Raw genomic sequence first — 27,073 nt, 5'->3', positions numbered from 1 at the left:
CAATGCAGGGGGCTGGGGTTCGATCCCTGGTCAGGGAACTAGATCCCACATGCATGCCGCAACTAAGAGTTCGCATGCCACAGCTAAGGAGCTTGCGTGCTGCAACTAAGGAGCGGGCAAGCCACAACTAAGGAGCCCACAAGCCGCAACTAAGGAGCCCACCTGCTGCAACTAAGATCCGGTGCAACGAAATAAATAAATAATTAAAAAAAAAAAAAAAGAATGGATAAATTCCTAGAAACATACAACCTGCCAAGACTGAATGATGAAGAAATAGAAAATCTGAACAGACCGATAGTAAGGAGATTGAATAAGTATTCAAAAATGTCCCAGCAAAGAAAAACCCAGGACCAGGTGCCTTTATGGGTAAATTCTACCAAACATTTAAGGAAGAATCAATGCCCATCCTTTTCAAACTCTTCCAAAAAATTGAAAGGGAGGGAATACTACCAAACTCATTTTATGAGGACAGCATTACCCTGATACCAAAGCTAGATCAGGATACTCCAAGAAAAGAAAATTACAGACCAATATCCCTGATGAATACAGATGCAAGTATTCTCAACAAAATACTAACAAACTGAATTCAGCAGTTCATTAAAAGGATCATACATCATGATCAAGTGGTATTTATCTCCGGGATGCAAGGATGGCTCAACATATGCAAACCAATAAATATAATACACCATATTAATGGAATGAAAGATAAAAACCATATAAGCATCTCAATACATGCAGAAAAAACATTTGACAAAATTCAACATCCTTTCATGATGAAATCTCTCAACAGATTTGGTATAGAAGGAACATACCTCAACATAATAAACACCATGTATGACAAATTTACAGCTAACAATACTCAATGATGAATGGTTGTAGCAAAGATTAAGGATTCTCATCTTAACTTTGTGACTCGACAATGACAGCAAGGAACCGAGAACTTTCCATCTTTCCTCTCTGCAGTGCATCTGTAATATTCTTTATTATGGTCACAAGATGGCAGCAGCAGACATGGCCATGCCCAGAGTAAAGGAAGGGGGCTTTTCCTCTCATGCCTCTCTTTCTATTAGGGAGGATAATCTTCCCCAGAGTCCCTTTGCAAACTTTCCCTCAGTTCCCAATGGCCAAGACTCAGTAACCTGCCTATATCCACAAGAGAGGCTGGAAAAATGAATGTGAGCGTTCTCCACTCTCTGTAGTGGTAAGTGGGCTCTTCCAATGGTGAAGAAAGGACAAGTTGGAGTTGGAAATGGTTTTTTGGTAGGCAACATTTCTAAACAGTTCTAGTAGTGTAGACCGGGAGAAAAGATAGTTTGTTACCAACTCAGTCTACCATATAGGCTGAAATTCAGTATTACTTTTATAATTAGAATAAAATAGGACTAATTTACTTTTTTTAAGACTCTGTCCCAAGAGTCCCAGCCATTTTACACAGGTGCGCCCCTGCTGCAGACCATGGTGTACACCTTGACCTGTGAGGGGAGTCAGTCTTTAACTCAAGTGAGTTGAAACTTCCAGATCATTAACTTCTTTTCAAAAAAATCAAAACTTCACTAAGCTTCCTTATAGCTGATACCTTATGAAAAAAGTGATAATTTATCTTAAAGAAAGATTGAGGAGTCAAAATAGTTATTTTTCTCACTTGCAGTATAAACTTAACAGCTATAGTTTAATTATGGATAAGATGGACATTTCCAGTAAATGTGTTATGATGAGTTCCCAGGGCTTGGTTGGACTTCATACTGCTTCTCTTCTCTGAAGGTCTTTTCTACATTCCTATGAAGGATAATTCTTATTCCTATAAACAGCCAACGTTGGATTTTTTTCTGAAGTGTCAAATATCATCCTGGTTTGGAAAAAAAAATTAAAAAGGACCAAAGAGCTATACAACTAAAAGAATCCCAAAAATAAAATTTAGTTTACTAATAAAAAGAAAATAAAGAAAAAGAATCCCAGCCATGTTGACTAACCTCCCTGCCATTCTCTCTAGCAAGAAATCCAACCTATTTAGAAAGCCAACTGATTTGAATGTCATTTTGTGCAACAAGGAAAAAACAACGAAAACATTTGTTCTTGACTGCCATGTGTTGGGTCTGTATAATATGTATTGCCTTTAATCCTTTTGATGACCAATGACAAAGATGCCAGTGTCCCCACTTTACAGATGAGGAAACTGAGACTTAGAGAACAGAAGTGCCTTGCTCGGGCATTCCCTGGCTGTCCATTCACTGCCAGCCCGGGTTCAATGCCTGGTCTAGGAACTAAGATCCTGTGCAGCGCAGCCGGGGGGAAAAAAAAAGTGCCTTGCTCAAGGTTACACAGCCTGGAAACCCAGCACAGCCAGGTCTGCCTGACTCCAACGTCCATGCACTTTTCTTTGGGGATTCATCCCAGTTATTTGTAAGGATAGACCTGACAATCAGAAATGTAATTTCCTGGACTTCAACTGGGCCAAAAAAATCCATCTTGAAGTCAGAAGTCATGAGAGTGGGGCTTGTTATTGAATAATCCACCAGACAGGCCCTTGATTAGCAATAGTGAAACTCTACCCAGAATCTTTCTGGGGATACCATTTGGCAATTTTTAAAAAAATGTTTATTTATTTATTTATTTATTTATTTATTTAGGCTGCATCAACTCTCAGTTGCAGTGCTCAGGCTCTTCGTGGCGGCACGTGGGCTCCTCTCTAGTTGTGACGCACGGGCTCAGTAGTTACGGTGTGCAGGCTTAGTTGCCCCATGGCATGTGGGATTTTAGTTCCCCGACCAGGGGTTGAACCTGTGTCCCCTGCATTGGAAGGTGGATTCTTAACCACTGGACCACCAGGGAAGTCCCACCATTTAGCAGTATTAAATTGAGGACATATATTAGTCTGGCTGAAGAGTTAATTCCTTCTCTGATTCAGGCAGCTGTCCTGGGAGAGATGTCAACTGGGAACTCAGCCTCCTGGTTCAGAGTTTCTGCAGATGAGATTCCAGAAGAGCAAACTTTGCCAGAGCATCTAAATTGCTCTTCCTCGGCATTCCACCCACTGGATTGCTGTTTACCCTCTGCCTTCCCTACAAGATGGTGAATAGCAAAGCTCAAGGATCCACCACTCACTCCCAGGCCTTGCCTGGTGCCTGGCACATAGTAGCACTCCATATAAACTTGGTTAGTTAGTTGATTGATTAACAAATCATTGAAAGTGGTAGTGTTCTCCTCCTATACTGTTAGTGGGAATGTAAGTTGGTGCAGCCGCTGTGGAAAATAGTATGGAGGTTCCTCAGAAAACTAAAAATATGGGACTTCCCTGGTGGTCCAGTGGTTAAGGCTCCATGCTTCCACTGCAGGGGGCACAGGTTCCATCCCTAGTCAGGGAACTAAGATCCTGCATGCCGTGCGGCACAGCCAAAAAAAAAAGGAAAAAAAAGAAAAAGAAAACTAAAAATAGAATTACCATATGATCTAGCAATCCCACTCCTGGGCATATATCCTGACAAAACTATAATTCAAAAAGATACATGCACCCATATGTTTATAGCAGCACTATTCACAATAGCCAAGACACAGAAACAACCTAGATGTCCATCAACAGATGAATGGATAAAGAAGATGTGGTACACATATACAATGGAATATATATACAATGGAATACTACTCAGGCATAAAAAAGACTGAAATAATGCCATTTGCAGCAACATAGATGCAACTAGAGATTATCATACTAAGTGAAGTAAGTCAGAAGGAGAAAGACAAATACCATATGATATCATTTATTTTTTTAAAATGTCCATGGTATCTTTTTTTATATATAAATTTATTTATTTATTTAAATGTATTTTTGGCTGCTTTGGGTCTTTGCTGCGTGCAGGCTTTCTCTAGTTGCGGCAAGTGGGGACTACTCTTGGCTTGCAGTGTGCAGGCTTCTCATTGAGGTGACTTCTCTTGTTGCAGAGCACGGGCTCTAGGTGCGCGGACTTCAGTAGTTGTGACACGCGGGCTCAGTAGTTGTGGCTCACAGGCTCTAGAGCACAGGCTGAGTAGTTGTGGCGCATGGGCTTAGTTGCCCTGCGGCATGTGGGATCTTCCCGGACCAGGGCTCGAACCCGTGTCCCCTGCATTGGCAAGTGGATTCTTAACCACTGTGCCACCGGGGAAGTCCCCATATGGTATCATTTATATGTGGAATCTAAAATATGACAGAAATGAACTTATCTACAAAACAGACTCACAGACATAGAGAACAGACTTGTGGTCTGTGGGGTGGGGGAGGGATGGAGTAGGACTTTGGGGTTACAGATGCAAACTGTTATATATAGAATGGATAAACAACAAGGTCCTTCTGTATAGCACAGGGAACTATATTCAATATTTTGTGATAAACCATAATGGAAAAGAATATAAAGAATATATATATATTTGTAACTGAATCACTTTGCTATACAGCAGAAATTAACACAACACTGTGTTAATGTTGTGTTAATTAACACAACTATACTCCATTGTAAATCAACTATACTTCAATTAAAAATAAATAGGCCTCCAAAAGTCTTCAAGATCCCAAAACAGCTTCATTGAAAGATCAGTTGCAAAATCTGAAGAAAAATTTAAGACACAAGAGGTGCCTAAGATAAAAGACTATAAGACTGACATGACTCCTACTACTCCCTCTAGTCTCCTTTACCTGAGAACTCACTGTCTACTAATTCTCAGTCTGAATTGCCTTTCCACTCTGAAGAGACTACAAGATAGTAAACAATAGTCTTCCAAGTTAGTGATCTTATAACCGCAACAGCTCCAAGGCCAGAAATCTAAAACACGGGGCATCCCCCATTACACCCTCTTGGGGTCCATCAACAAAACACTGGCCCAGAATTCGATGTCTGTTTTGCAGTCAATTGGGACACTGGGAGAATGTCCTTGAAAGTTTGTCAAATCCTTCCACACTAACTCGAATGCTCCCACATTTACCCCTGAAGGGCACCCCCACCTGGACCTCTCTCAGGGTTGATGGGACTCCAGGGCGTTCTCGGATAAAATGCCACCAGTTATTTCTTTAAACAGCCAAGGGGAAACTAAAATTGAAATTAATGGAAAACCTTGTCAGATTTTTGTAGATACGAGGAGTGCGCTCTCTAAACTCCACTTGCTCTGGAGCCTGTAAATGGGATCCTGGGAAAACTGGCAGAAGCCTGAGAAAGGTGAGAATTCTTATCAGTGTCAGCTTTTCTGGATCTCTGTAGTGCCTGGTTGAGGAAGGAAGGTACAATTTCGTTGTTCTTTCCTTTCCGAATCCAGGCTCTTGTGAATTTAGTTTTGGGGTATACCCATTGGTTATCAATTCTTTCTTTCCCAGGGACAGCTACTGCCTTCTTGTCTGTTTAGTTTGGTGTCCTTAGATCTTGGTTCAGGTTTCTGCCTGCCTGGGGCATATAGGTTGTCACTACTCACATATGCAGAAATGCGGGTCACAGCTAGGGTCAAAATGTCTTATGCCTTATCAGGAAACAAAGGATGTAGCAGCCATCAAGCCAAGCAGCCATGGCAGCCACCCCCAACTGTGCACGCTGAGGGGATTCAAGATGGAAAAAAAGTAGGATACTGGCCCTAGATAGTTAAGGTGCAGAGCAGAGGAATGATTTCAAAGAGCCCAGACTCTTGCATCTTCCCATACATAGAAAAGCGCTAAATTCCTTAACTTGAGATGTCTGGTTTTCTTTAATTAACAGGTAGTCTTTTGATGTTCTGACTGCCTGGTTTTTGTTACAAAACTCCTATATATCCTGGCTCCCCCCCTTACCTCTTCAGAGCAGCCCCTCACAGCTATCTGAGAGGCTGTCTTTCAGGCTTAAGTCCTCAGAAATTTCACCGAATAAATCATAGTTCTCAACTTTTAGGTTGTGCATTTTTTTTCACACCAGCTCTCAAGGGAATGGTCTAAGGCTTTGGCTACCTTTGGGAGTGGCTCTGAATCTTGGGAGGGTAGTATCTTTTGCACTGTCTCTGGGGATGCCTCTTGCATCCATGGGGTTGTTCGTTACTGCCAGTACCACTTACCATTTGTCCCAGATGAAGCCTGACAAGATATTTGAAAGGATTTTTTTTTTTTTTAAGTAGCTCTATGGTTATAAGTTGGCCAAATTGGAAGCTGATATTCAAAGTTGGTTAGGAACTTCTTTTTAGGCCCTCTCCCCTAAGCTAAAATGAAACCATATATTCAGAGGAAGAAAAAGAAATTTCCAAAAACAGCTCTGAATTTACAACATAGGAATCTTTTGATTTCCATCTTAGTTGAATATCTTATCCCTGATATAAAGAAGCCAATTGGGGGACTTCCCTGGTGGCGTAGTGGTTAAGAATCTGCCTGCCAATGCAGGGGACACGGGTTTAAGCCCTGGTCCGGAAAGATCCCACATGCTGCGGAGCAACGAAGCCCATGCGCCACAACTACTGAGCCCGCGTGCCGCAACTACTGAAGCCTGGCGCCTAGAGCCCATGCTCCGCAACAAGAGAAGCCACCACAGTGAGAAGCACGTGCACCACAACGAAGAGCAGCCCCCGCTCGCCGCAATTAGAGAAAGCCCATGCGCAGCAACGAAGACCCAACACAGCCAAAAATAAATAAATAAAATAAATTAAAATTAAAAAAAAAAAAAGAAGCTAATTGGAGACAAAGTAGCTGGGTGGGTGGGTCAATCTATGACGTCCTTCAGGTTGCAACCCAAGTCTGGGAGGAATTAAAAACAACTGTCCTTGATTTACAACAAGAACAGAAAACACCCACCCATCCTTTTTACCAATCCCCAAACCTGCCCTATTCATTGGAGGAACTTACATTCTTTCTCCGTGTCTTTAAGATTTAAATATTCTAATTGGTCTTCTCTATGAATTGAGAACCATCAATTGAAAAGCAAACTTCAAGGAGGTAATTCTTATCAGAAGGGGAAAAAAAGGGAAAGTCTATTTTGGAAACTGGGCAAACGAAAAATCTTAAAAGCCTTTCTCTTAAATACTACTAAAAAGTTTAAGCCATCCGAACAGGTAATCTTAACTTATTTCTCCTGTCAAACACAATTTGGATCCACACCCATCTCATGGCTAAAATTTTAAATAAAAGTTATAAGATCTCTGTTTTCTTCTATATGTTTATGTATATCTTTATATGTGTGTTATAGATGTGTGATATTTTTTCTACCTTCCGATGGTATTGCCAAAATTCATTTGTAAAGAGTTCTATTTAATTGGCTTAAAGAAATTAAACATACTCTCAGAAATATAAAAACTAATTCAAATGTTTTTCAAGGTCACATGATCTAGGATAATCTTGGGGGGGAAGCTAGTTTAAATTTGCTGGTTTATTTAAAACAGGAATGTCTTCAGAGTTATCTGCATTAAATATAACACAGACATACAACTTTTATTCTACATAGGTTTACTACAAGTCAAATAAGCTCCTGTTATCTCTGTTATAGAATTTGTTAGCCAGCAAGATAACCAAAGATGATGGTTAGCTGTTTAATGTTTCATGAAATTTTCATGAATAATCCAAACATAATTGTTAAGAACAAGTAAATTAAATAGATGTAAGTAAAATGAACTTACAAATGAACTTTTTCTTTTTTTTTTTTTTTTGGCCACACTGCATGGCTTGCAGGATCTTAGTTCCCTGACCAGGGATTGAACCTTAGCCACAGCAGTGAAAGGACTGAGTCCTAACCACTGGACCACCAGGGAAGTCCCTATAAATGAACTTTTCAACAATAATTATGCTTTATAGTACGTCTACTTAAAAATAGTTTCCAAAATCTTTTTGGCAACTTGAAACGCTAAAGTTATACTAAGTTATACTAAGATAAGTTAAATGATGGATATTCATTGAATATCTAGATCATTTCCAAATAGGATAAAGTGCTGAAACATTAACTTCTGATCATAAGTTTATCCAATTTGGCTTCCTTTACAGAGGAGCTAAAGATATATAGTTCTGTTAATAAATATGTTTTGTGGGACTTCCCTGGTGGCGCAGTGGTTAAGAATCTGCCTGCTAACGCAGGGGACACGGGTTTAACCCGTGGTCCGGGAAGATCCCACATGCCACGGAGCAACTAGGCCCGTGTGCCACAACTACTGAGCCTGCGCTCTAGAGCCCGCATGCCACAACTACTGAGCCCACGCACCTGGAGCCCGTGCTCCGCAACGAGAAGCCACTGCAATGAGAAGCCCGCGCACCGCAACGAGGAGTAGCTCCCGCTCCCCTCAACTAGAGAAAGCCCGCGCAGCAACGAAGACCCAATGCAGCCAAAAATAAACACATAAATAAATTTATTTTTAAAAAATAAATAAATAAATAAATAAATATGTTTTGTACCACATTGATAAATTTACTATGAGGAAGAATATACTTCCAGAAATTATGAAATGTATTTATAAATTTACCAATCCACAAAATACTAGTGTAACAGATGGCTTACTTCTTAGTTTTAAATAGGAATTAAGGATTATAAGGATTAAGAATTCTAAAACATGTATATAATTAAAACTACTAGAAATAATACAGGAAACTTCTCTATGTAAGGAATGTAGGATGTGTTTTTTGGTGAGAAAAAGTGCCTGGAAAGCAAAGATTTTGTGTCTTATCAAAATAATTTACTGTACTTCATGTTATCTTTATCAGGTCTTTGATTACTTAAGAAAATCCTGAATCTTTTTTTTTAATGAAAATTTTTGTTCATTTAGCTCAAATAAAATCAGACATGGAGCCTACTGCTGATTGAACCAAACCAGCACCGTCTTATCAGCTACAAGAGGACTTTTTCTTTTTTTCATTTTTCCGATTGGCTTGACAGTTCAATGAAGTTACTAAAATAAAACCTAAATTTCCTTTATCAAACCACAAAAAAGTCATCATCCTATTCCATGTCATAATTGAAAATTATTTACACTATCCACCCCTTTCCCCAAATGTACAAAAATTTTAACTTATTGCCAAATGCTAAGCTTTACTTATACAATGTGCACTTAGATTATAACATTTTAGTCACTAGAGTTATCATCCTTAAATCTGAAAATTTTTAACAACACTGCAAAAATATTGAAGAATGACAGGCATTAAGAGACCAATTACTTTAGATTATGCTTTTGATGAAGAGAAAGAGGAACTCTAAAATTATATGTAATTCTGTAACAGGGAAGAGCTAAATCGGACTCCACGTTGGATCTGTTTCTTTGACTTTAACCTTTGCTTTTCATTGCTTTCTTTATTATAATCATACATAATGGCCTGCCTCAGGGAACACTGCCCACCTGTGAATGGCTGCAAGAAAAAAGAAACTAACACATCCCCTCACCAAGGTTGGTCATTCCAGGAGATGTTTTGCAAGACTGATGGCCCTTCTACTTTACTTCCACACTGCCTCTCCCTCTCTATTCTGCCTTTTTACTTTACTTCCTCACTGCCTCTCCCTCTCTGATTCTATAAGAGAAACTGGCATCCAGACCCAGATAAGGTGGTTTTTCAGAGACACTAGTCTGCCATATTCTCAGTCTGCTGCCTTTCCGAATAAAGTCGTATTCCTTGCCTCAATACCTCATCTCCGATTCGTTGGCCTGTCTTGTGGCAAGCAGAGTGAGCTTGGACTCGGTAACAAATTTGGCGAGCTAGCCAGGAGCCTTGCGGCTCGTGGGTAGCCGGCCCGGTCAGGGAATACTGGGGCAAGGCCCTAGCAGCTGCCAGGACCATTTGTCCCGAGGATCTTCCCTTCAAAGTTCCCTGAAGCGGCACCGGCTACCCCAGTGCTTGGCAGCTGAAGCAAAGAACCGACAGACTTCAATTTGGGGAATGATGGTTCCATCTGGGAACTTCAGTTCCAATCTGGGGAACTTCGGTTCCATCTGGGGAACTTTGGTTCCAATCTGGGGAACTTCCGTTCCATTTGGGGCTACGAGTCGACAGACTCCATTCGATTCTGGAGGGTAAGTTCCTTTAGTGTGCATGCTGGGAACATATTCCCCCTCAATCTGGGCTTTTCCTTTACAGGACAAGCCAATCTGGTTGGGGTGCCCTGTTGGAGGGGGGAATTGTTGTTGGACTCTACCTGATTCTGGGAACGGGTTCACTGGGAACTAGTTCGTTGGTTTTGTAGGGTAAGTCTACCTGATCTGGGAACTAGTTCGTTGGTTTTGCTCTTGGTTTTGTTTTGGTTTTGTGTGCATTGATGCTAGAATTTGTGCCTTTTGTGTTGAAATTTGTGTCTTTTGTGTTTTGGTGTAGTCAAACTGATAAAAATGGGAAATACTCCACCTATCCCGAAGGAAAACCCTTTGGGGCATATATTAGGTAAATGGGCAAAACATAGCCATGAGCCTATGACTAAGAGAGACATGATATACTACTGTAATAGGGTATGAACCCAATATATGTTAGGATCAGAAGAACGATGGCCCCTGAATGGCTCACTCAATTATTATACAATCTCACAGTTAGAAATGTTCTGCAAAAGAGCAGGGAAAAGAGATGAGATTCCATATGTAGGAGCATTTATGCTATTGCATCAGGAGGAAAAGGAGTCAGAGGACTGCCACCTTATAGTGCTGTGATCTGAAAGGAAACCCAAGGGGGAGAGGGAGAAAATGAGAGTGGGGACATGTTATTTCAAAACTTAGCCCCCACCCCAGCCTATCCAGCTCCCCCAGTGGCTGAGCAGGCTACACTGGCAGTTGTTCAAAATGCCCCCCCCCCCACCATGCTGCCAACATATTCACTGCCTCCTGTTTCCCCTACCCATTGGGATCAAATAGAAGTTTCTGTGGTAACACCCGGGGCACAACGACCTGGTTTAGTATCACCATCTAAGACCTGACAGGGCACCCAATTTGGACTGGGAGCCACTTCTGCAGCAGGGCAATTTCCCTTGCCCCAATATCCTGTAAGAGGCCAGGGGACTGCCTTGGACGAGGCGTCAGACCCTGATTTCCCCACAGGAGCCCCGGGTAACACTGACAGTGGGGAACAAGTTGATTGATTTTCTAATAAATATGAATAATCTTAAGAGGCTTGTAAATATTAAACAAAGGGGAAACAAAGTCATCCTAGGAGAAACTTGCCTGTACCTTTGAGATACAAATGTCCTATCTGGTCTTCTCAAAAACCCTTATCTCTGCCATCTTTTTTTTTTTTTTAATATAAATTTATTTATTTATTTTTGGCTGTGTTGGGTCTTCGTTTCTGTGCGAGGGCTTTCTCTAGTTGTGGAGAGCGGGGGCCACTCTTCATCACGGTGCGCGGGCCTTTCACTGTTGCGGCCTCTCTTGTTGCGGAGCACAGGCTCCAGACGCGCAGGCTCAGTAGTTGTGGTGCACGGGCTTAGTTGCTCCGTAGCATGTGGGATCTTCCCAGACCAGGGCTCGAACCCGTGTCCCCTGCATTAGCAGGCAGATTTTCAACCACTGCGCCACCAGGGAAGACCTGTACTCAAATTTTTAACCATGCTATTTTGTTTTTTGTCCTGATGCTTTTACAAAATGAAGATTTTTCAAGAAGACTGATAAAAAGGAACTTTTTAACAAATATAAGTTTCTTATAGCCTTTAGATAATATCACTGGACTGGGTAACAAATGACAAAACTGATGGGAAACCTGATTATTTCATCCAGATCAATGGGAATTAATTACATGGGACTGAGTGAACTGGTAAATATGATTTATAACTTTATGACTTTAGGAAATATATTGACTTTAATCTTTGTTTTTAGGAAAAAACTTTTATGCTATAACCTTATGCTATGACCTACAACAAGTTGATAAAGTATGCCTTTTTAAACAAAGATGAAACATTTATCTTTTTCTCTCTACCTGATCCTGGCAGAATTTGTTGTCTCCAGCTGGTTCTCCTGTGGACTTGATATTATGCTAATCATTGTTTTAATTTGTTCTTTATTTCCAAATTGTTTGTGCTTTGTGTCTCCCTGCTGCACTATGTCTTTGTCAATGTTACTAGCTGTTACTTATACCCTATTTTATAAGATTGTTGTCTCTTGCAGTACCCAGTGTGTAACCAGGCCTCCAACAAAACTTCTATGGCTAAACATCTTAAGGAAATAGATCACTTTTATAACATAAAAATAATTGTAATAATGTGATTCTAGGTATGGCAAGAAGCAACAAGGGAAAATGTCTCCTGGATCATAATTAGACAGAGGATCCAGAGAATCTTTAATTATCAATAGGGCCTAATCCAAAAATTAGCACCTGGAGTGGCATATCAAGAATTTTCGCCTGACCTAGGATGAGCCTCCCAGCACCATGGGACAAAATTTGATCATGAAATGTCTCCCAAATATTGGTCAAATTCCTGACCAAGAGGAGAGGATCAATCATCAGCGATTGCAGCCCCCCAGTGTGAGCCGGTGAACACTGAGGAAACTCAGGAAGGAGAAGAATACCTGCCATGTAACAGCCATCAGACTGCAGCCACTCCCTATGGTGAGCCCTGAGGAAACGCAGGATGTGAAAATACAGGATACAGGCCCCATCTGGGCTGTGGTGCATATCAAAGAAATTCTTTCAGTGAGCCCAGACTCTAGCATCTTCCCATACATAGAAAAATGCTAAATTTCTTAACTTGAGATGCAGCCTCCTGGGCTTGAAGCCCTCAAAATTCCTGACAACTCTCAACTTTTAGGTTGTGAATATTTTTAAGTCTACAGGTGTCAAGTAGACATTTCCAAAGCGGAACAAAAGACAAATCTCAACATCTGGAACACTGACACCGATGGCGGACACTCCCAGAAAGACCCATCTGACTGACCAGTTAGAACTCTGTCACCCCTTTTTTCCACAAGATTGTGGAATGGACATTGACAGTGGGGAATTGTAACAGGGAAGAGCTAAATTGGACTCCATGTTGGATCTGTTTCTTTAACTTTAACCTTTCCTTTGCGTTGCTTTTGTTATTATAATCATACAAAATGGGCTGCCTCAGGGAACCCTGCCCACCTGTGAATGGCTGCAAGAAAAAATACGCATCCCCTCACCGAGGCTGGTCATTCCAGGAGATGTTTTGCAAGACTGATGGCCCTTTTACTTTACTTCCTCTCCGCCTCTCTCTCTCTGATTCTATAAAAGAAACTGGCATCCAAACCCTGATAAGATGATTTCTCAGAGACAGTAGTCTGCCATCTTCTCCATCTGCCGGCTTTCCTGATAAAGTCTATTCCCTGCCTCAACACCTCGTCTGCGATTCATTGCCCTGTTGTGCGGCGAGCAGAGCGAGCTTGGACTCGGTAACAATTCCAAAAAATAAACACTTCTGATATGTCGAGGTTTTCAAGATTTTCAGTTTTATTTTTTTCTCAAAAGCCTAGTCATATTTTTTAAGACATTTAATCTGCGAATAGAAAACCCTGAATCTTAAAAAAGCTAGGGGTTTGGGGTTTTTACAACTATGTAACTTTCTGTACTTGCCTTAGAAGTCTTTACTTGTCACTTCGGTTAAATGGATATTTTTAAAAAATATTTATTTACTTATTTATTTATTTTGGCTGTTCTGGGTCTTAGTTGCTGCACACAGGCTCTTAGTTGTGGCACGCATGCAAGATCTAGTTCCCTGACCAGGGGTCAAACCCGGGCCGCCTGCATTGGGAGCACAGTCTTACCCACTGGGCCACCAGGGAAGTCCCTTAAATGGATATTTTTGACAAACTTCCCCAAAATCAAATTCTTTCTTTTTTTAATATATCCGATTTTTAAAATTTGTATTTATTTATTTATTTATTTTTGGCTGTGTTGGGTCTTTGTGGCTGCGTGCGGGCTTCCTCTAGTTGCAGTGAGCGGGGGCTCCTCTTCTTTGTGGTGCGCGGGCTTTTCATTGTGGTGGCTTCTCTTTGTTGCAGAGCACGGGCTCTAGGCACGTGGGCTTCAGCAGTTGTGACACGCGGCTCAGTAGTTGTGGCTCACGGGCTTTAGAGCGCAGGCTCAGTAGTTGTGGCTCACGGGCTTACCTGCTCCACGGCATGTGGGATCTTCCCGGACCAGGGTTCGAACCCGTGTCCCCTTCATTGGCAGGCGGATTCTTAACCACTGCGCCACCAGGGAACCCCCCAAAATCAAATTCTAAATGAAGTTTTTTTTGACCTGGGGCCAACTTTGGGATTTTCCAAAGGGCCCCTAGTATATTTGTTCTCTCTCCTTATAAAAAGAGAAATGTGAAGCTAATTAGGCTTATTTGATACGTTAAATTACAAAGAAAACATTGCCAAATAAGAAGTGATGTTTAACTTTAGCTTATCTTTGTGTGGGTATGTTATTAACATAAGTGTTCCAGAACTTATATAAAATTCCTAAAAATCTGATGTGCATGGTATAATGTTACAAGTTATAATCCTAGTTATTGTTTTTATGTTTTTTTGGATGGATACTCCAATGGCTTTATTAACTCCTTCTTTCTGGGGATGGCAGGACATTATAGCTGGAGAGATGAAAAGGAAGCCAGGAAGCTGTGGTCTCCATATGGGTCATTGAAGGGGGTGAGCTGCATCTCTCGGGACCCTCTTCCCATCCACCGTAAGCACGGGCATGATGAATAGCAAATTTTTATTCAGGGCATCCAGCTGCTTCATCTCCTCCAGGCTAAAGGTGAAGTCAAACACCTGGATGTTCTGAAGGATATGGGAAGGTGTGACACTCTTGGGGATGCAGCTCACTTTCTGCTGGACCTGCCGCCTGAGCAAGATCTGAGCTGGAGACTGGCCATGCTTTTCAGCCAGTACCAGGACCACTGGCTCCTCAAGCAGGACAGGCTCATCAGGATCACGCCAAGCATGCTCAGAGGAGCCCAGAGGGCTATAAGCAGTCACCTCCAGGCCGCGTGCTTGGCAGCAGGCAATCAGCTCCTTCTGAGGCAGGTATGGGTGGCATTCCACCTGCAGGACAGCTGGGCGCACAGAGGCCACACTGAGCACATCATCGATCTGCTGACTGCTGAAGTTGGACAGGCCCAGTGCCCACACCAGCCCCTTAGTCACCAGTGCCTCCAGAGCCTTCCAAGTCTCCTTGTAGTGAATGGAGTCATAGCATATAGTCCCATCTGCATTCTTAGGAAAAGGGTTGTCTCCCTGCTCAAAGGCATAAGGCCAGTGCATCAGGTACAGGTCCAAATACTGAAGCTGGAGGTCAGCGAGTGTCTTCCGGAGGCCAGGCTCCACATCCTCAGGGTGGTGTTTCGTGTTCCACAGCTTGGAAGTCGCAAACAGCTCCTCCTGAAGCACCAGCTTGCCAGGTCCCACATCCTCCTTCAGGGCATCCCCAATCTCAGTCTCGTTGCCGTAGATAGCACAGTCAACGTGGCGGTAGCCTATACTCAAGGCATACTTAATAACTGCTTTTACCTGGCCAGGCTTGCTCTTCCAGGTGCCCAGTCCAATCAGGGGCATCTTCTGTCCAGTGTGCAGGAGGATACAGGAAGCCACCATTGCCCCCTCGGCACGAGCACAGGACGTTAACAGGGAAGTATGGCTTTTCAGCTCAGTCCTGTGCCCTGCTAGCTACCCAATGGGCCTCAGCTTCCCAGATTCCTAGTTATCATCTTAAAAATGTTGGGTATCACAGAAATAACCAAATTTCCTTGTCAATTCCATTATAATGAACTCTCATCAGATCTCCAACCATGGGCATTTTAAAGTTCATTGTCATTTACAGACAATTATTGTTTTACTTTGATGCTTTTGCAGAAGTGAGATTCCTGGAAAGGACCCTACCAAGTATTCTTGACCACTAACATCACTGTCGAATTACAAGGTGTGAAAACTCGGGTACAGGGACTTCCCTTGTGGTCCAGGGTCTGTGACTACGTGCTCCCATTGCAGGGGGCCCAGGTTCGATCCCTGGTCCGGGAACTAGATCCCACATTCTGCAACTAGGAGTTCGCATGCCGCAACTAGGAGTTCGCATGACACAACTAGAAGATACTGCATGCTGCAACGAAGATCCTGCACGCAACAGCGAAGATCCCATGTGCCACAGCTGAGACCCAGCACAGCCAAATAAATAAATAAATATAAAAAAATATATAGCAAAATAAAAGAGCCAACTTTAAAAAAAACAAACAAACATTAAAAAATCTGGGTACGTTTCACAACTGAAGAAGACCCCACCTGACATCTGGCCCTGTTTAAATGCCAAAAAGACCTCAAAATCCAGTTGACTAGGAAGAGAACTAGGCAACACTGAGGTAGACTGTTTCCTCCCAAGAAGTCAGATTAAGAGCATTTCCTTCCATTCTTCCTTCCTTCTCTGACCATCCTTTTCCTAATTCTTACATCATGAAGGTCTTTATTATTCTTTTCTCCACCTTTTGGCTTGCTCTAGCCTGGAAAAATAACTGTTCACCTACCTCAGACCATTGCAAAGAAGGGTAAACTGACTATTGGACTGGCTTGGATGCTGGTGATCCTGTAGTTCTTTCTTCCCGTCACAAACTTCTCCCTGATTTATAACACCTCAGTTTCTCTGGAACAAGCTCGCTGCATAAACATTTCTGGGGAAGGGAGACATAGTTACACGAAATACATAAACAGGCCAACTGGCTTAAAGAAGTGTCCCCAGTTTTCTAGCTGGTTTGGATCATGGGGACCCTGGCTCAGGAGTACTCTCCAAACCATGGACATTGTTTTGTTGCTAGTAATTATTATTGTCTCCCTGATAAGCTGGGTTCTCTCAAAAGTTTTAAATGCATGTGGGCAGCGACTGACCAGCCAACACATGGTCTCTCTCTGACTGAAGTGACAAAAGAGAACAGAAGAACAGAAGCAGGGCCAAGAATACAAGCCTGACATCACCTCTTGTGAATGCTACACTGAGAGCAGAAGAGGCAGTGGTGACTGAGGGTCATGTTAGTACTCATATTTTTGACCAAACCTCTTGAATGGTCAAGAGGATGAGAAAAGGGAGAATTACTGAAATAAATTTCTAGGCCAAAGATGGAGCCATTCCTGCCCAGAGTGCCACAGCAAGAGAGCAAAACTTAGTAACTTTGGTGTCTCTGTAAATGTTCTGCTTGACCAGAAACACAGTATATCTAGTCAGCCAGTCCCCAAACTCTGGGCTTTATAATTACTTCCTTGTTCTTTATTTTCTATTTTTCTCTTCCATGTTCTTTTTTTTTTTTTTTTTGGCCGCCAGGTGGCTTGCAGGGATCTTAGTTCTCTGATGAGGGACTGAACCTAGGTCCTCAGCAGTGAAAGGGCGGAGGAGTCCTACCCAATGGACCGCCAGGGAATTCCCATTTCTTCCTTGTTCCTTATTCTTTATCCTATAAAAGTGTCCTGCCTTCAGTCCCATGTTGCAGTTCTTTGGACCCTTGGGAACAAACAGTGGTGGCTTCATGAAGTGTTAAAGTATGTTTAACACCTAAATTCTCTTCCTTAATCATTTTTTAACAGTACTAATCTGTTAGAAGATTAATACTGAAGTATTCACAGATTAAATAATGAGATGTGCTTTAAAATAATACTATTGGATGGGGCAAAGATTGATGAAACAAGATAGATTGGTGTATGTTGATGATCATTGAAACAAGCTAATGGACACATAAGGGTTCATTATACTATTCTCTCCATTTCTATGAATGTTTGAAATACTCCATTAAGAAAAATAGAAAAATAACATGGGGCTTTTTAATCACAGAATTTCAAGCCAGTCATGACCCGCGGTTACTTCAATAAAGCGGGTTGACTATTGCAGCAATCAGAGGGACGGCTGTGAGCAGTAATGCAAGCAAAGTGCCTTACGAAATGCTGTTTTATTATTACTTATTGTCATTACTATGGTTGCCAACACTGATTAGGTGCCTCCAAGAGTTCCCGCCTCCTCTCCCTGTTAATGGTTTATTCCACTCTTCGGCTGGTTCTTTCCCGTGGTTCCTTCCTCCTAGTTCCGCGCTGTACCCCCCCGCAGCCCCAATGGTTTAGCCTGGCTTCCCAGGGGAAACCCGGTGGGGCGGAGCACGCCGCGGTCCCCGCTCCGGAGACCACTTGGACCGCTCCGCGTCGGGGTTGGGCAGGTAATCGTGGGGCAGGGCGCGAGTCCTGGGCTCCGATTGGCCAGCTCTGGAGTAAACATCCGGCTTGGTGGGGCGGGGCCGGAAGTGGAAAGCGAAGGAGGTGGCTGAGGCGGCTCCGGAGGTTCAGGACTCGGAGTCGGTGCCTTCAGGTGCCATGGGCTGGGCTGGCCCGCGCTGAGGGCGACGCAGGGCGCTGAAAGGGACGCGGGGCTGGGCCATGGCCGGCGCTCGGGCCGCCGCCGCCGCCTCGGCGGGGTCCTCGGCTTCTTCAGGCACCCCACAGCCGCAGGAGCCAGGGCTCGGGGAGCTGCTGGAGGAGTTCTCCCGGACTCAGTACCGGGCCAAGGACTGCAGCGGGACGGGAGGCTCTAAGGTGAGTCCGGAGGCGCGATGAGCAGAAAGAGAAGGTCCCTGGTTTGCGACGTTGCTGAGGTCAGGGGTCATAGGACAGAGAGAGAGGGAAGTGCCCAGTGTCTGGACCCGGAGAGTAAGGGTCGGGTTTAAAAACCGAAAAGGAGGAACTGGGCTTAGAACGAGCCAAGGAAGGACGACGTTTTGGTTTGAGACAAAAGGGTTTGGAGGTCAAAGATTAGCGCTGAGTGGCCTTGTTCAGAGATTAGAGAAGAGGAGCTGAGGAGGGTTATTCCCATGCATTAAGTATGGGGACAAAAACTCTCATATCTAGATTTTTTGAAGTGTAGAGGATTTATCCAGGTCAGATATCAGAGTGAAGGGGCTGGAGGGGTGGGGCAGAATGGAGCCAAGAGATAAACCGAGTGTGTTGCCCCCTTGTACAGTCTCAGCATGACTTTAGAATTAGGCCCATCCCTTTCTTTCTCCCATAGAGCAGGAAGGCAACTCATACTCCCTCTGTTCCTTTGTCAAAAGCAAGTCTTAGTTTCTCTTTTTTTCTACTTTTGGGATTCCCTTCAGTCTCCTTATTACCAGACCTGGAAGGCTTCCAGTCTGGTCAGGCCATTCCCATCTTAGGCATTGCCTGGCAGTCTGATGGGAATCTTGCCGACCCTGCCGTCTTTCATTCCCCACGTGGTTTTGGCAGGTTTAGCATCAGGGTTTCCAATGGAAGTCTGTTCCCTCCCAGGCCATGAAACTCTGGTTTGGCTCCAGGGGTTACCTATGCTAGGACTTACTGCACTTGGCATCTGCTAGTCTGGAGTAATGCAGGGAAGACTTCAGTAATGATTGGTCTCCCCCACTCTCCAAAGGACCGAGTATTTTTCAGAGCTTAGCCTGAGGACCACCTGTTGCAGCGTCATCTGGGGTGTTTGTTAAAAATAAAGGTTCCTTGATCCCACCCAGTCCTACTGAGTTAGAATTTCTGAGAGTGGGAATCTGGAATTTGTATTTTCTAATAGGCTTCTTAATGATACTCGTGCCCCTTGAAATTTGAGGATTTCTAACTTTTGTGAGTTTTTCCCTCCACATTGGTCTTTTGGGTGGCTAGAGGGTCAGTTTTGCTGGGCCCCCCTTCCTTCTTACACACCCCTGAAGATTAGGGTTGTAAAAAGTTATACTTGACTCACTCCACCTGGCCCTAAACTTCTGATCTTTTGCAGACTTCTTGAGATGTTACAGGTTTTATGTTGTTCTTCCGGTGGGTCTTTCCCTGAACTGAGCAAAACAAGGGCAATTTTAAGGGAGCTGTTCCTTCTATTTCATAAGCAAATTGCGTGTAAGGAGACAGTTTTGTCTGCATCTTTTACTCATTACACTAACTAGAGCTTCTAGGTACTGGTCTGTGGCTGGAGAATGGGGAAGAATCTGCAGCCAAAGGAAGATAATGGATTAGTGCCGGTTAAAGTAACCTAGAGAGGGACTTCCCTGGTGGCGCATTGGTTAAGAATCTGCCTGCCAATGCAGGGGACACGGGTTCGAGCCCTGGTCCGTGAAGATCCCACGTGCCGCGGAGCAACTAAGCCCGTGCGCCACAACTACTGAGCCTGCACTTTAGAGCCCGCGAGCCACAACTACTGAAGCCACCGCAATGAGAAGCCCGCGCACTGCAACAAAGAATAGCCCCCGCTTGCCTCAGCTAGAGAAAGCCCGTGTGCTCCAGCAAAGACCCAATGCGGCCAAAAATAAAAATAAATAAATAAATTTATTAAAAATAAAATAAAGTAACTTAGAGCAGGGGTTCTTAATATTTTATGGATTGTGGACCCCTTTGAGAATCTAATGAAAGGTGTCAACCTCTCTTCAAATGCTTAACATACACAGTTTCACCACAACATTGAGGGGTTCAGAGTCTCTCCCAAAGTTTACCATGTGGGTTCATGAACCACACGTTTAGGGCCTGTGATCTAGCAAGATGTCTTTTCCTGGTATTGAATTATAATCACAGAGGCACATTGTCATTCCCAGAGACCTCTCCAGGTCAGGAACTGCCTAATTCTCAGAACCCCAGAATCTTCTTTATGCTCAGATCTCGTCCTCTGTGCAGGTTGAGCGCATTGAGAAGAGGTGTCTGGAGCTGTTTGGCCGAGACTACTGTTACAGCGTGATCCAAAATGTGAATGGGGATATCTGCGGCCACTACCCCCAGCACATCGTGTTCCTGGAGTATGAGAGTTCTGAGAAGGAGAAAGACACGTGAGCATCATGTAACCAAAGCGTGCCCATCTGGGAAGGCCTTGACAGCTCATGCCCAGGGTTAGGAAAGTCTGCAGCTGGGTGGGGCAGGCTCACTTTTCCCAGGTGTCAAGCCTCATTGGCATCTTTGTTTTCTTCAGGGTTTCACATCTTAGATTGGCAGAGTAGCACAGCATAGAAGGAGGGGTTGGGAGTCACAGCCCTGGCCTCTTGTTTTACTCCTACCCTATAGCTCATTGTCCTGAGACAGCTGACTTCACACCTCACCTCTCTGAACCTCAGTGTTTTTTGTTCTGTTTTTTTCTTTTTTTTAAGAGAGCAAGTGGGAGGTATGCTTTGTCGACATGTGGAAGGGCACTTACGGTATGTGGAGCTTAAGAGCCTGAGGTCAGCGTACGTGCTGGCTGCCCTGCTTGCTGGCTGTGTAACTAACTTGGGGAAGTTACTGAACCTCTTTGTCTCTTAGTTTCCTCATCAGTTTCTACCTCTATTTAGAAAAGTGGCTTTTGCAGTTCCTGCTGATAAACAGGACTATTCCAAGCCTGACGTGTGTGCTGTAAGAATTAGAAATAAGAGCTACATTTATTGAGGGCCTCCCAAGGCCTGAGTGCTTTGTGTGTGGTAACAGTTCACACCAGAGCAGACACAGAGCACCCGGCACAGGATGCAGCCCATAGGCAGTCAGTAAATGGTAGCAGTTGTTTGACACTGATAAATAATCACTGATGCTCTAGGAAGTGCTTTATGTTGATCTCAAAGTTTGTTCCCCTAGGCTCCCTGCTTGCTGTTGATTTTAAGGGAGTTCCAGGAGCTGTTGCCAACAATATCCGTGAGAGCCTGGCCCCGTGGAAGCACTGTGATGATGAGTGCTGTGGTGGAGTCGTGCTGCAAAGCGCAGCGGGCCATCACTACTCATAGTGCGCCCATCCGCGCACCCAGGAACGGCTAGAGATTCTGAGTCTTGGGCTCCAGAGCCACTGAATCAAAATCACAGCATAACAAGATGGCCCCGTGATTCGTACGCACATGGAGGTTTGAGAAGCACTGCTGTAGACAAACTGGGGAGAAGGGTGGATTCTGCCTGGTGTATGTTTGGGGAGACCTTTCAGCTGGATTTGGAAGGATGAGTAGGGGTGTCCCTGAAATGTCCTTTGTTAGGGATCAGCTTGTACAGGGTCTTGATCATCAGGCGTGTGGACTTGTGGGTGTTAGTGGTTATTGGGCTAGTACCCCCTGAGCACTCATTGAAATCACAGATTCCAGGGCCCCTGAATCACAGTTTCCAGAATCTGTGCCTCAGAGAGCTCCCTAGATGAGTCTCACCTTTGCTATAGCCTGGGAACGCCAGGGAGCCAGAGAAGCCTTTCAAGCGGAGGAGTAAAATGGGAGATCTATCAGTGTGCCCTGTAATGAGGTCGTGGTGGGGTGCACTGAGAAAAAAGAATGGATTGGGAAAAGGAATTGAATGTAGATCAGAGCACTTGTATGACTGCCTGTTCTTTCTGTCACCACCACGGCACTCCCATCTTGCCTAGCGGGGTCTAGCTGCCCAGGCTAGGGTCACTGCAGTATATCCCTAACCCTAGAGGAATTGTGGAGTTTGTTTTTGTTTGTTTGTTTGTTTTTATTTATTATTTCGTTGTGCCGGGTCTTAGTCGCAGCATGTGGGCTCCTTAGTTGTGGCTTGTGAACTCTTAGTTGCGGCACACATGTGGGATCTAGTTCACTGACCAGGGATCGAACCCAGGCCCTGTGCATTGGAAGCACAGAGTCTTATCCACTGCACCACCAGGGAAGTCCCGTGGAGTTTGTTTTTACTTTTCATTTCTTGCAAGGCCTCGAAGTGATACTGAGTGGGTGATGCCTGTTAAAGAGAAGGGAGTATGTGCATGTTCAGGTGGGAGGAAGTAGCACTTTTTGCTTCTTTACACATGCCTGGACTTGGTGTTAATATGACACTAATTAGACTGAGTTACACAGGGTAGAATTGGATTCAGGAAGTGGTTTGGTCCTCTTAACCCACCTCCCCAGTTTAGCCCATATCTGAGAATAGACGCCTGGATGGGGATCTCTGAATGATGAAGACATGAGTTTGTCAACGAGGCAAACTGCTGCCATGAGGCAGACCCCAGGGGTCTAGTTGGAGGCCCTACCAGAGAGATGAAGTCCCTACCTTTAGATCTGCTGGGTAACACAGACCAATCAATGAGCAATGACAGTGTAACAAAGGCCAGAATTAGGGCAAGTACAGGTGAAGCATTGGGAGACAGTGGTTAAAGTTCTGCACTTGATAATTCCAGCTTGTGTGTGAGTGTAGGGTGGGGGGGTTGTTCTCCCATTCCACTAACTTTCAGACGCCAGCCTTGTGTTCTACAGATAGCATTAGATCCCACAGGTTAAGGGCTCAGTCCCACAAGACAGACATAAATACACAAGCTCACTTTCATTCATTCAAATATGAGTATCAGGTGCCTGACACAGCCCAGTGCTTAGCACAGTAAGGGAAAGATTCTGAGGCCAAGAGATAACAAAAATAAAAACAGGAACCACTGAGAACAGAAACTGAATTGGTTCTTTGAGTAGGGGACCCAGGAAAATAAAGCACCAGCTAGCCTAACAAGAAAAAGGTGCCTTCCTTCACATGATAAGACTGCGCAGAGCCTCTAAGAGGGAAATGCTGGCATGTTCTCTCCCTCGGTTATGTGGAGAGTTTGCTGAATGGAAGGATTCAGCCTGGGAGAATCAAATGCAGTTTCAAGGCTTTTAGAGCTGCTGGAGTGAGCTCCGTGAGAGTCAGTTAAAACAGATGGTGCTGACCACATCTGTGCAAATGGACGGAGGCCACCAAAAGGTGGGAGGGAGACTACTGTGAGCCGTGCTCTGTGTGCTCAGTTTTGTATTATCTTGGCATCTGAGTTTAATTAGGCCATTGTTTCATTCTGAGGTGCCTTTTTTTTTTTTTTTTTGGCTGCATTGGGTCTTCATTGCTGTGCGTGAGCTTCTCATTGCGGTGGCTTCTCTTGTTGCGGAGCATGGTCTCTAGGCGCGTGGACTCAGTAGTTGTGGCATGTGGGCTCAGTTGTTGTGGCTCGCAGGCTCTAGAGCACAGGCTCAGTAGTTGTGGCGCACAGGCTTAGTTGCTCCGCGGCACGTGGGGTCTTCCTGGACCAGGGCTTCAACCCGTGTCCCCTGCATTGGCAGGCGGATTCTTAACCACTGTGCCACCAGGGAAACCCTGAGGTGCCTTTTTATTCCATAGAGAACCTGAGTGAGGGGAAGGTGGCAGAACTTGGTTTTCAGTAAGCCATGTTTTTTCTAGGACCTGGCTAGTTGGCCCGTGCCGTCCTACGGGCACCTTCCTCCTTCCATCAAAAAAGGAAAAAAATCTTGATCGTAAAAATAACATGTAGTCACTTCTTTGTTGTTTGAATTGGTTATGGTAAGGATATAATAATTTTGTGATTTAAAACAAAATGTTTAATAAAAATGAAAAAGAAATCTTAAATCAGACCTTACAGAAAAATACACCATAGGAAGTATAAGTCCTCTTATTTTATCCCCTTGTTCTCTTTCCATGGTCACCAAACTCTTGGTCCAGGTTTTTATTTGAAGACCGCTGTTTAACTTCAGTTTCACATCTTCTCTTGATAGTAGTTATTTTATTAGTAACTGGTTTGAGAATATATCTATGAAGGCTACTAAGAAATCAGCAGTGTTTTTGAAAGACTATATTTTTATTGGTGCCAGCAGTATCCAGATATGCTTAAAAGGGTATCACAGATGTGTAGGAGTTGGTGAACTTACTCATTCTGAAACAATTATTTGTGTGCACATGCTGTGCAATGACACGGGAGTGCTAGCGCGACTGGGATGTAGAAGGAATGAACGCCCTCTTGGACTCGGCCTGGAAGCTCAGCCCATGTAAGGAGGGCACTTGAGTGTCTTCCCTCCCTTCTCTCCTGTCACCTTGCATTACTCTGCATGGCGGGGATAGCTTCCCACTCTTGAACTTCCCTGCCTCCTGTTCCTCTTGCAACCAGAAGCTCTGACTGGCTGATGTGGAGTCTTTTGTTAAGAATCTATGGGTGGGGACTTCCCTGGTGGTCCAGTGGTTAAGACTCTGCGCTTCCACTGCAGGGGGCGCGGGTTCAAACCCTGGTGGGGGAACTAAGATCCCTCATGCCATTCAGCGCGGCCAAGAAATTTTAAAAAAAGAAAAGAAAAAAAGAATCAGTGGGTGAAGCTATGAGAGTAGACCCTCATTTTAGGGGTCAGCTGATTTGACCTGATTTAATATGTGTGAGTTGCTTAAGCTCATTTCTAAATGTATTTTTTTCATGTTATAGAAGCTCCCTTACCAAACCCAGTGCATTAGCTACTGTGCTTCTCAAGGCCACAAATAGCTTCTCTTTCACTGCCTTTGCTCCAGCATTCCCTGCCCTGTTGGCTTTTTGGACTGTTAGAGGTAGCTGGAACGTTGGGGAGGTATCAGAGGCTCACAGCCGTGTGAAATGTGAACCTTCATCTTATCCTGCACTCTGAAAGATGACAAGAATGGCCCCATGATTTCCTGAGGGTCCCCAGCACACCTATTGTCTTACTTTTGGAGTAAAATACTGAACACCCTAGACATAATCAACATTCAGTTTGCTATGTATGTTTCTGTATTTTAAATACCATGTCTTCAGAGTAGCTGACTTTTTTTTTTTTTAATCTTAAAGGTTTTGAAATCAGGATGACTTCCATTTTAGTATCTATAATATAGCATTTTTTTCTTTTCTTGAAAAGCTTAGAATGTCCATGATCTAGAATTTAGGAATCTGAGCATTTATTAAATTTGAAATGAATATTCACACACACACACATACACACACACACACACAACCCTAGTATGGGGCACACTGTACTCACGCAGACGCAGCCTGACCTACCTCTCTTGCCCGTTTTTAGGTTTCAGAGCACCGTGCAGGTGAGCAAGTTGCAGGACCTCGTCAACCGCAGCAAGACGGCCAGGTGCAGAGGACGGTTTGTCTGCCCAGTGATCCTGTTCAAGGGCAAGGTAAGACCACGCCGTAGCCTCGCATCCCTGAGACCCTCTCGCGGGGTACCTGGCGTAATGCAAAGTGTAGAGTCTCGTGTTCTTGGCTTTTGCCAGACGAGTTTGGGTGATTACTGGGTGCCTGGTGCCGTGGGAAGCAGGCCAGAGAAACAGACCAATTCTGATACGACTTTTTTTGAAGGTGAGTCTAATTAGGAAAGGGACAGTCACAGCAGAGGACCCCACCCTGTGTCCTGGAGCCAGACTGCCTACGTTCTGATCATGGCTCTGTTACTTCCTGCCTGTGCAAGGCCTCAGTTTCCTCCTCTATAAAATGGGAAAAATAATCATGCCTACATCAAAAGTTTATGAATAGATTAGATCAGATGAGTAAGTACATTGTTGTTTGTTCATTCTTTCAGTCATATAATTTACCAAGTATTTATTGAATGTGTGTCATGTTCAGGCCTCAAAGTACATCAGCATATAAGGTAGACAAAAATCCTCACCCTTATCAAGCTTATATTCTAGTGACTGTTGTTAATTTGGCTGCCCACTATGGTCTCATTTCACCTCTTTTTATAATCCTTTGGTGTATTTGATATTCCCATTTTGCAGATGAAACGAAGGCTCAAAGTGGTTAAATAACTTCCCCAAGTTTACACAACTAGAGAGCTGGGGTTTAAACTTACTGCAAAACGCCCTCAAGTTACCACACTGCAGCTTAGGGCCACGTGGTGTGGTGTCAGAGGAACCCACTTAAGACGGGCAGCAGTTGGGGACTTCCCGGGCGGTCCAGTGGTTAAGACCCTGTGCTTCCACTTCAGGGGGTGTGGGTTCGACCCCTGGTTGGGGAACTAAGATCCTGCCTGCACGCTGTGCAGTGCGGCCAAAACTTAAAAACAAAAACAAAAACAAAAACAGATGGGCAGCAGTGTGGACTGACAGACATGGCCTCATTAGGTGAGCGGGACTAGGCTGCCAGCTTTGGAGGAAGGGTGGGAGGGCGTTCCAGGCAGGTGCCAGCGTTGGGGGAGCATGAAGGCAGGCGCGGAAAGTCCGAGAGACTCCCTGACGGGAGCGCAAGGTACGTGGCAGAGCCGAGGATGGAAGGGACTGAGTGCAGGAGGCCGGATGCTGGCCAAGGTGTTTAGGTTTGCTGGGAGAGCCACTGTGATTTCTGAGCAGAGAAGTACAAGATGCAAATAGCATTTTGAGAAAGATTAATCCAGAAGGAACAGACTAACAGAGAGCCTGGATCAGGGGAGGGAAGCAGGGGTGTAGGCTCTCTATTCCTTTTTTTTTTTTTTTTTTTTTAATGTGGACCAATTTTTTTTTTTTTTAATCTTTATTGAGTTTGTTACAGTATTGCTTCTGTTTCATGTTT

The 27,073-nt window shown here is 44.1% G+C and overlaps 2 protein-coding genes across 8 annotated transcripts in view; one reads left to right on the top strand and one right to left on the bottom strand.

Annotated features, from left to right (window-relative positions):
• Positions 1–14,441: 14,441 nt before the first annotated feature.
• LOC103007237 (aldo-keto reductase family 1 member A1-like) lies at positions 14,442–15,539 on the bottom strand. Its single transcript, XM_057554932.1, is given in 2 exon segments — positions 14,442–14,505; positions 14,507–15,539. Coding segments are annotated over 2 exon segments (1,008 nt in total). The 5' UTR covers positions 15,451–15,539.
• Positions 15,540–18,117: 2,578 nt separating this feature from the next.
• MTMR14 (myotubularin related protein 14) overlaps positions 18,118–27,073 on the top strand; it is a 43,208-nt gene continuing 34,252 nt past the window's right edge. For 5 of the 7 annotated variants that reach the window (XM_028169095.2, XM_057554612.1, XM_007192525.2 and 2 more), the window contains exons 1-3: positions 18,118–18,411; positions 20,500–20,648; positions 25,599–25,707. In XM_028169095.2, the coding sequence (XP_028024896.1) occupies positions 18,256–18,411; positions 20,500–20,648; positions 25,599–25,707 (414 nt within the window). In that variant the 5' untranslated portion in view covers positions 18,118–18,255. Of the gene's footprint in view, positions 18,412–20,499; positions 20,660–20,753; positions 21,012–25,598; positions 25,708–27,073 lie in introns of those variants that run through there. The other 2 variants (XM_007192526.2, XM_057554614.1) reach the window with 2 other exon arrangements.

Source organism: Balaenoptera acutorostrata, chromosome 10 (assembly GCF_949987535.1).
Source record: "Balaenoptera acutorostrata chromosome 10, mBalAcu1.1, whole genome shotgun sequence".
Lineage (NCBI taxonomy): Eukaryota > Metazoa > Chordata > Mammalia > Artiodactyla > Balaenopteridae > Balaenoptera > Balaenoptera acutorostrata.
This window is presented reverse-complemented; position numbering and strand designations above follow the sequence as displayed.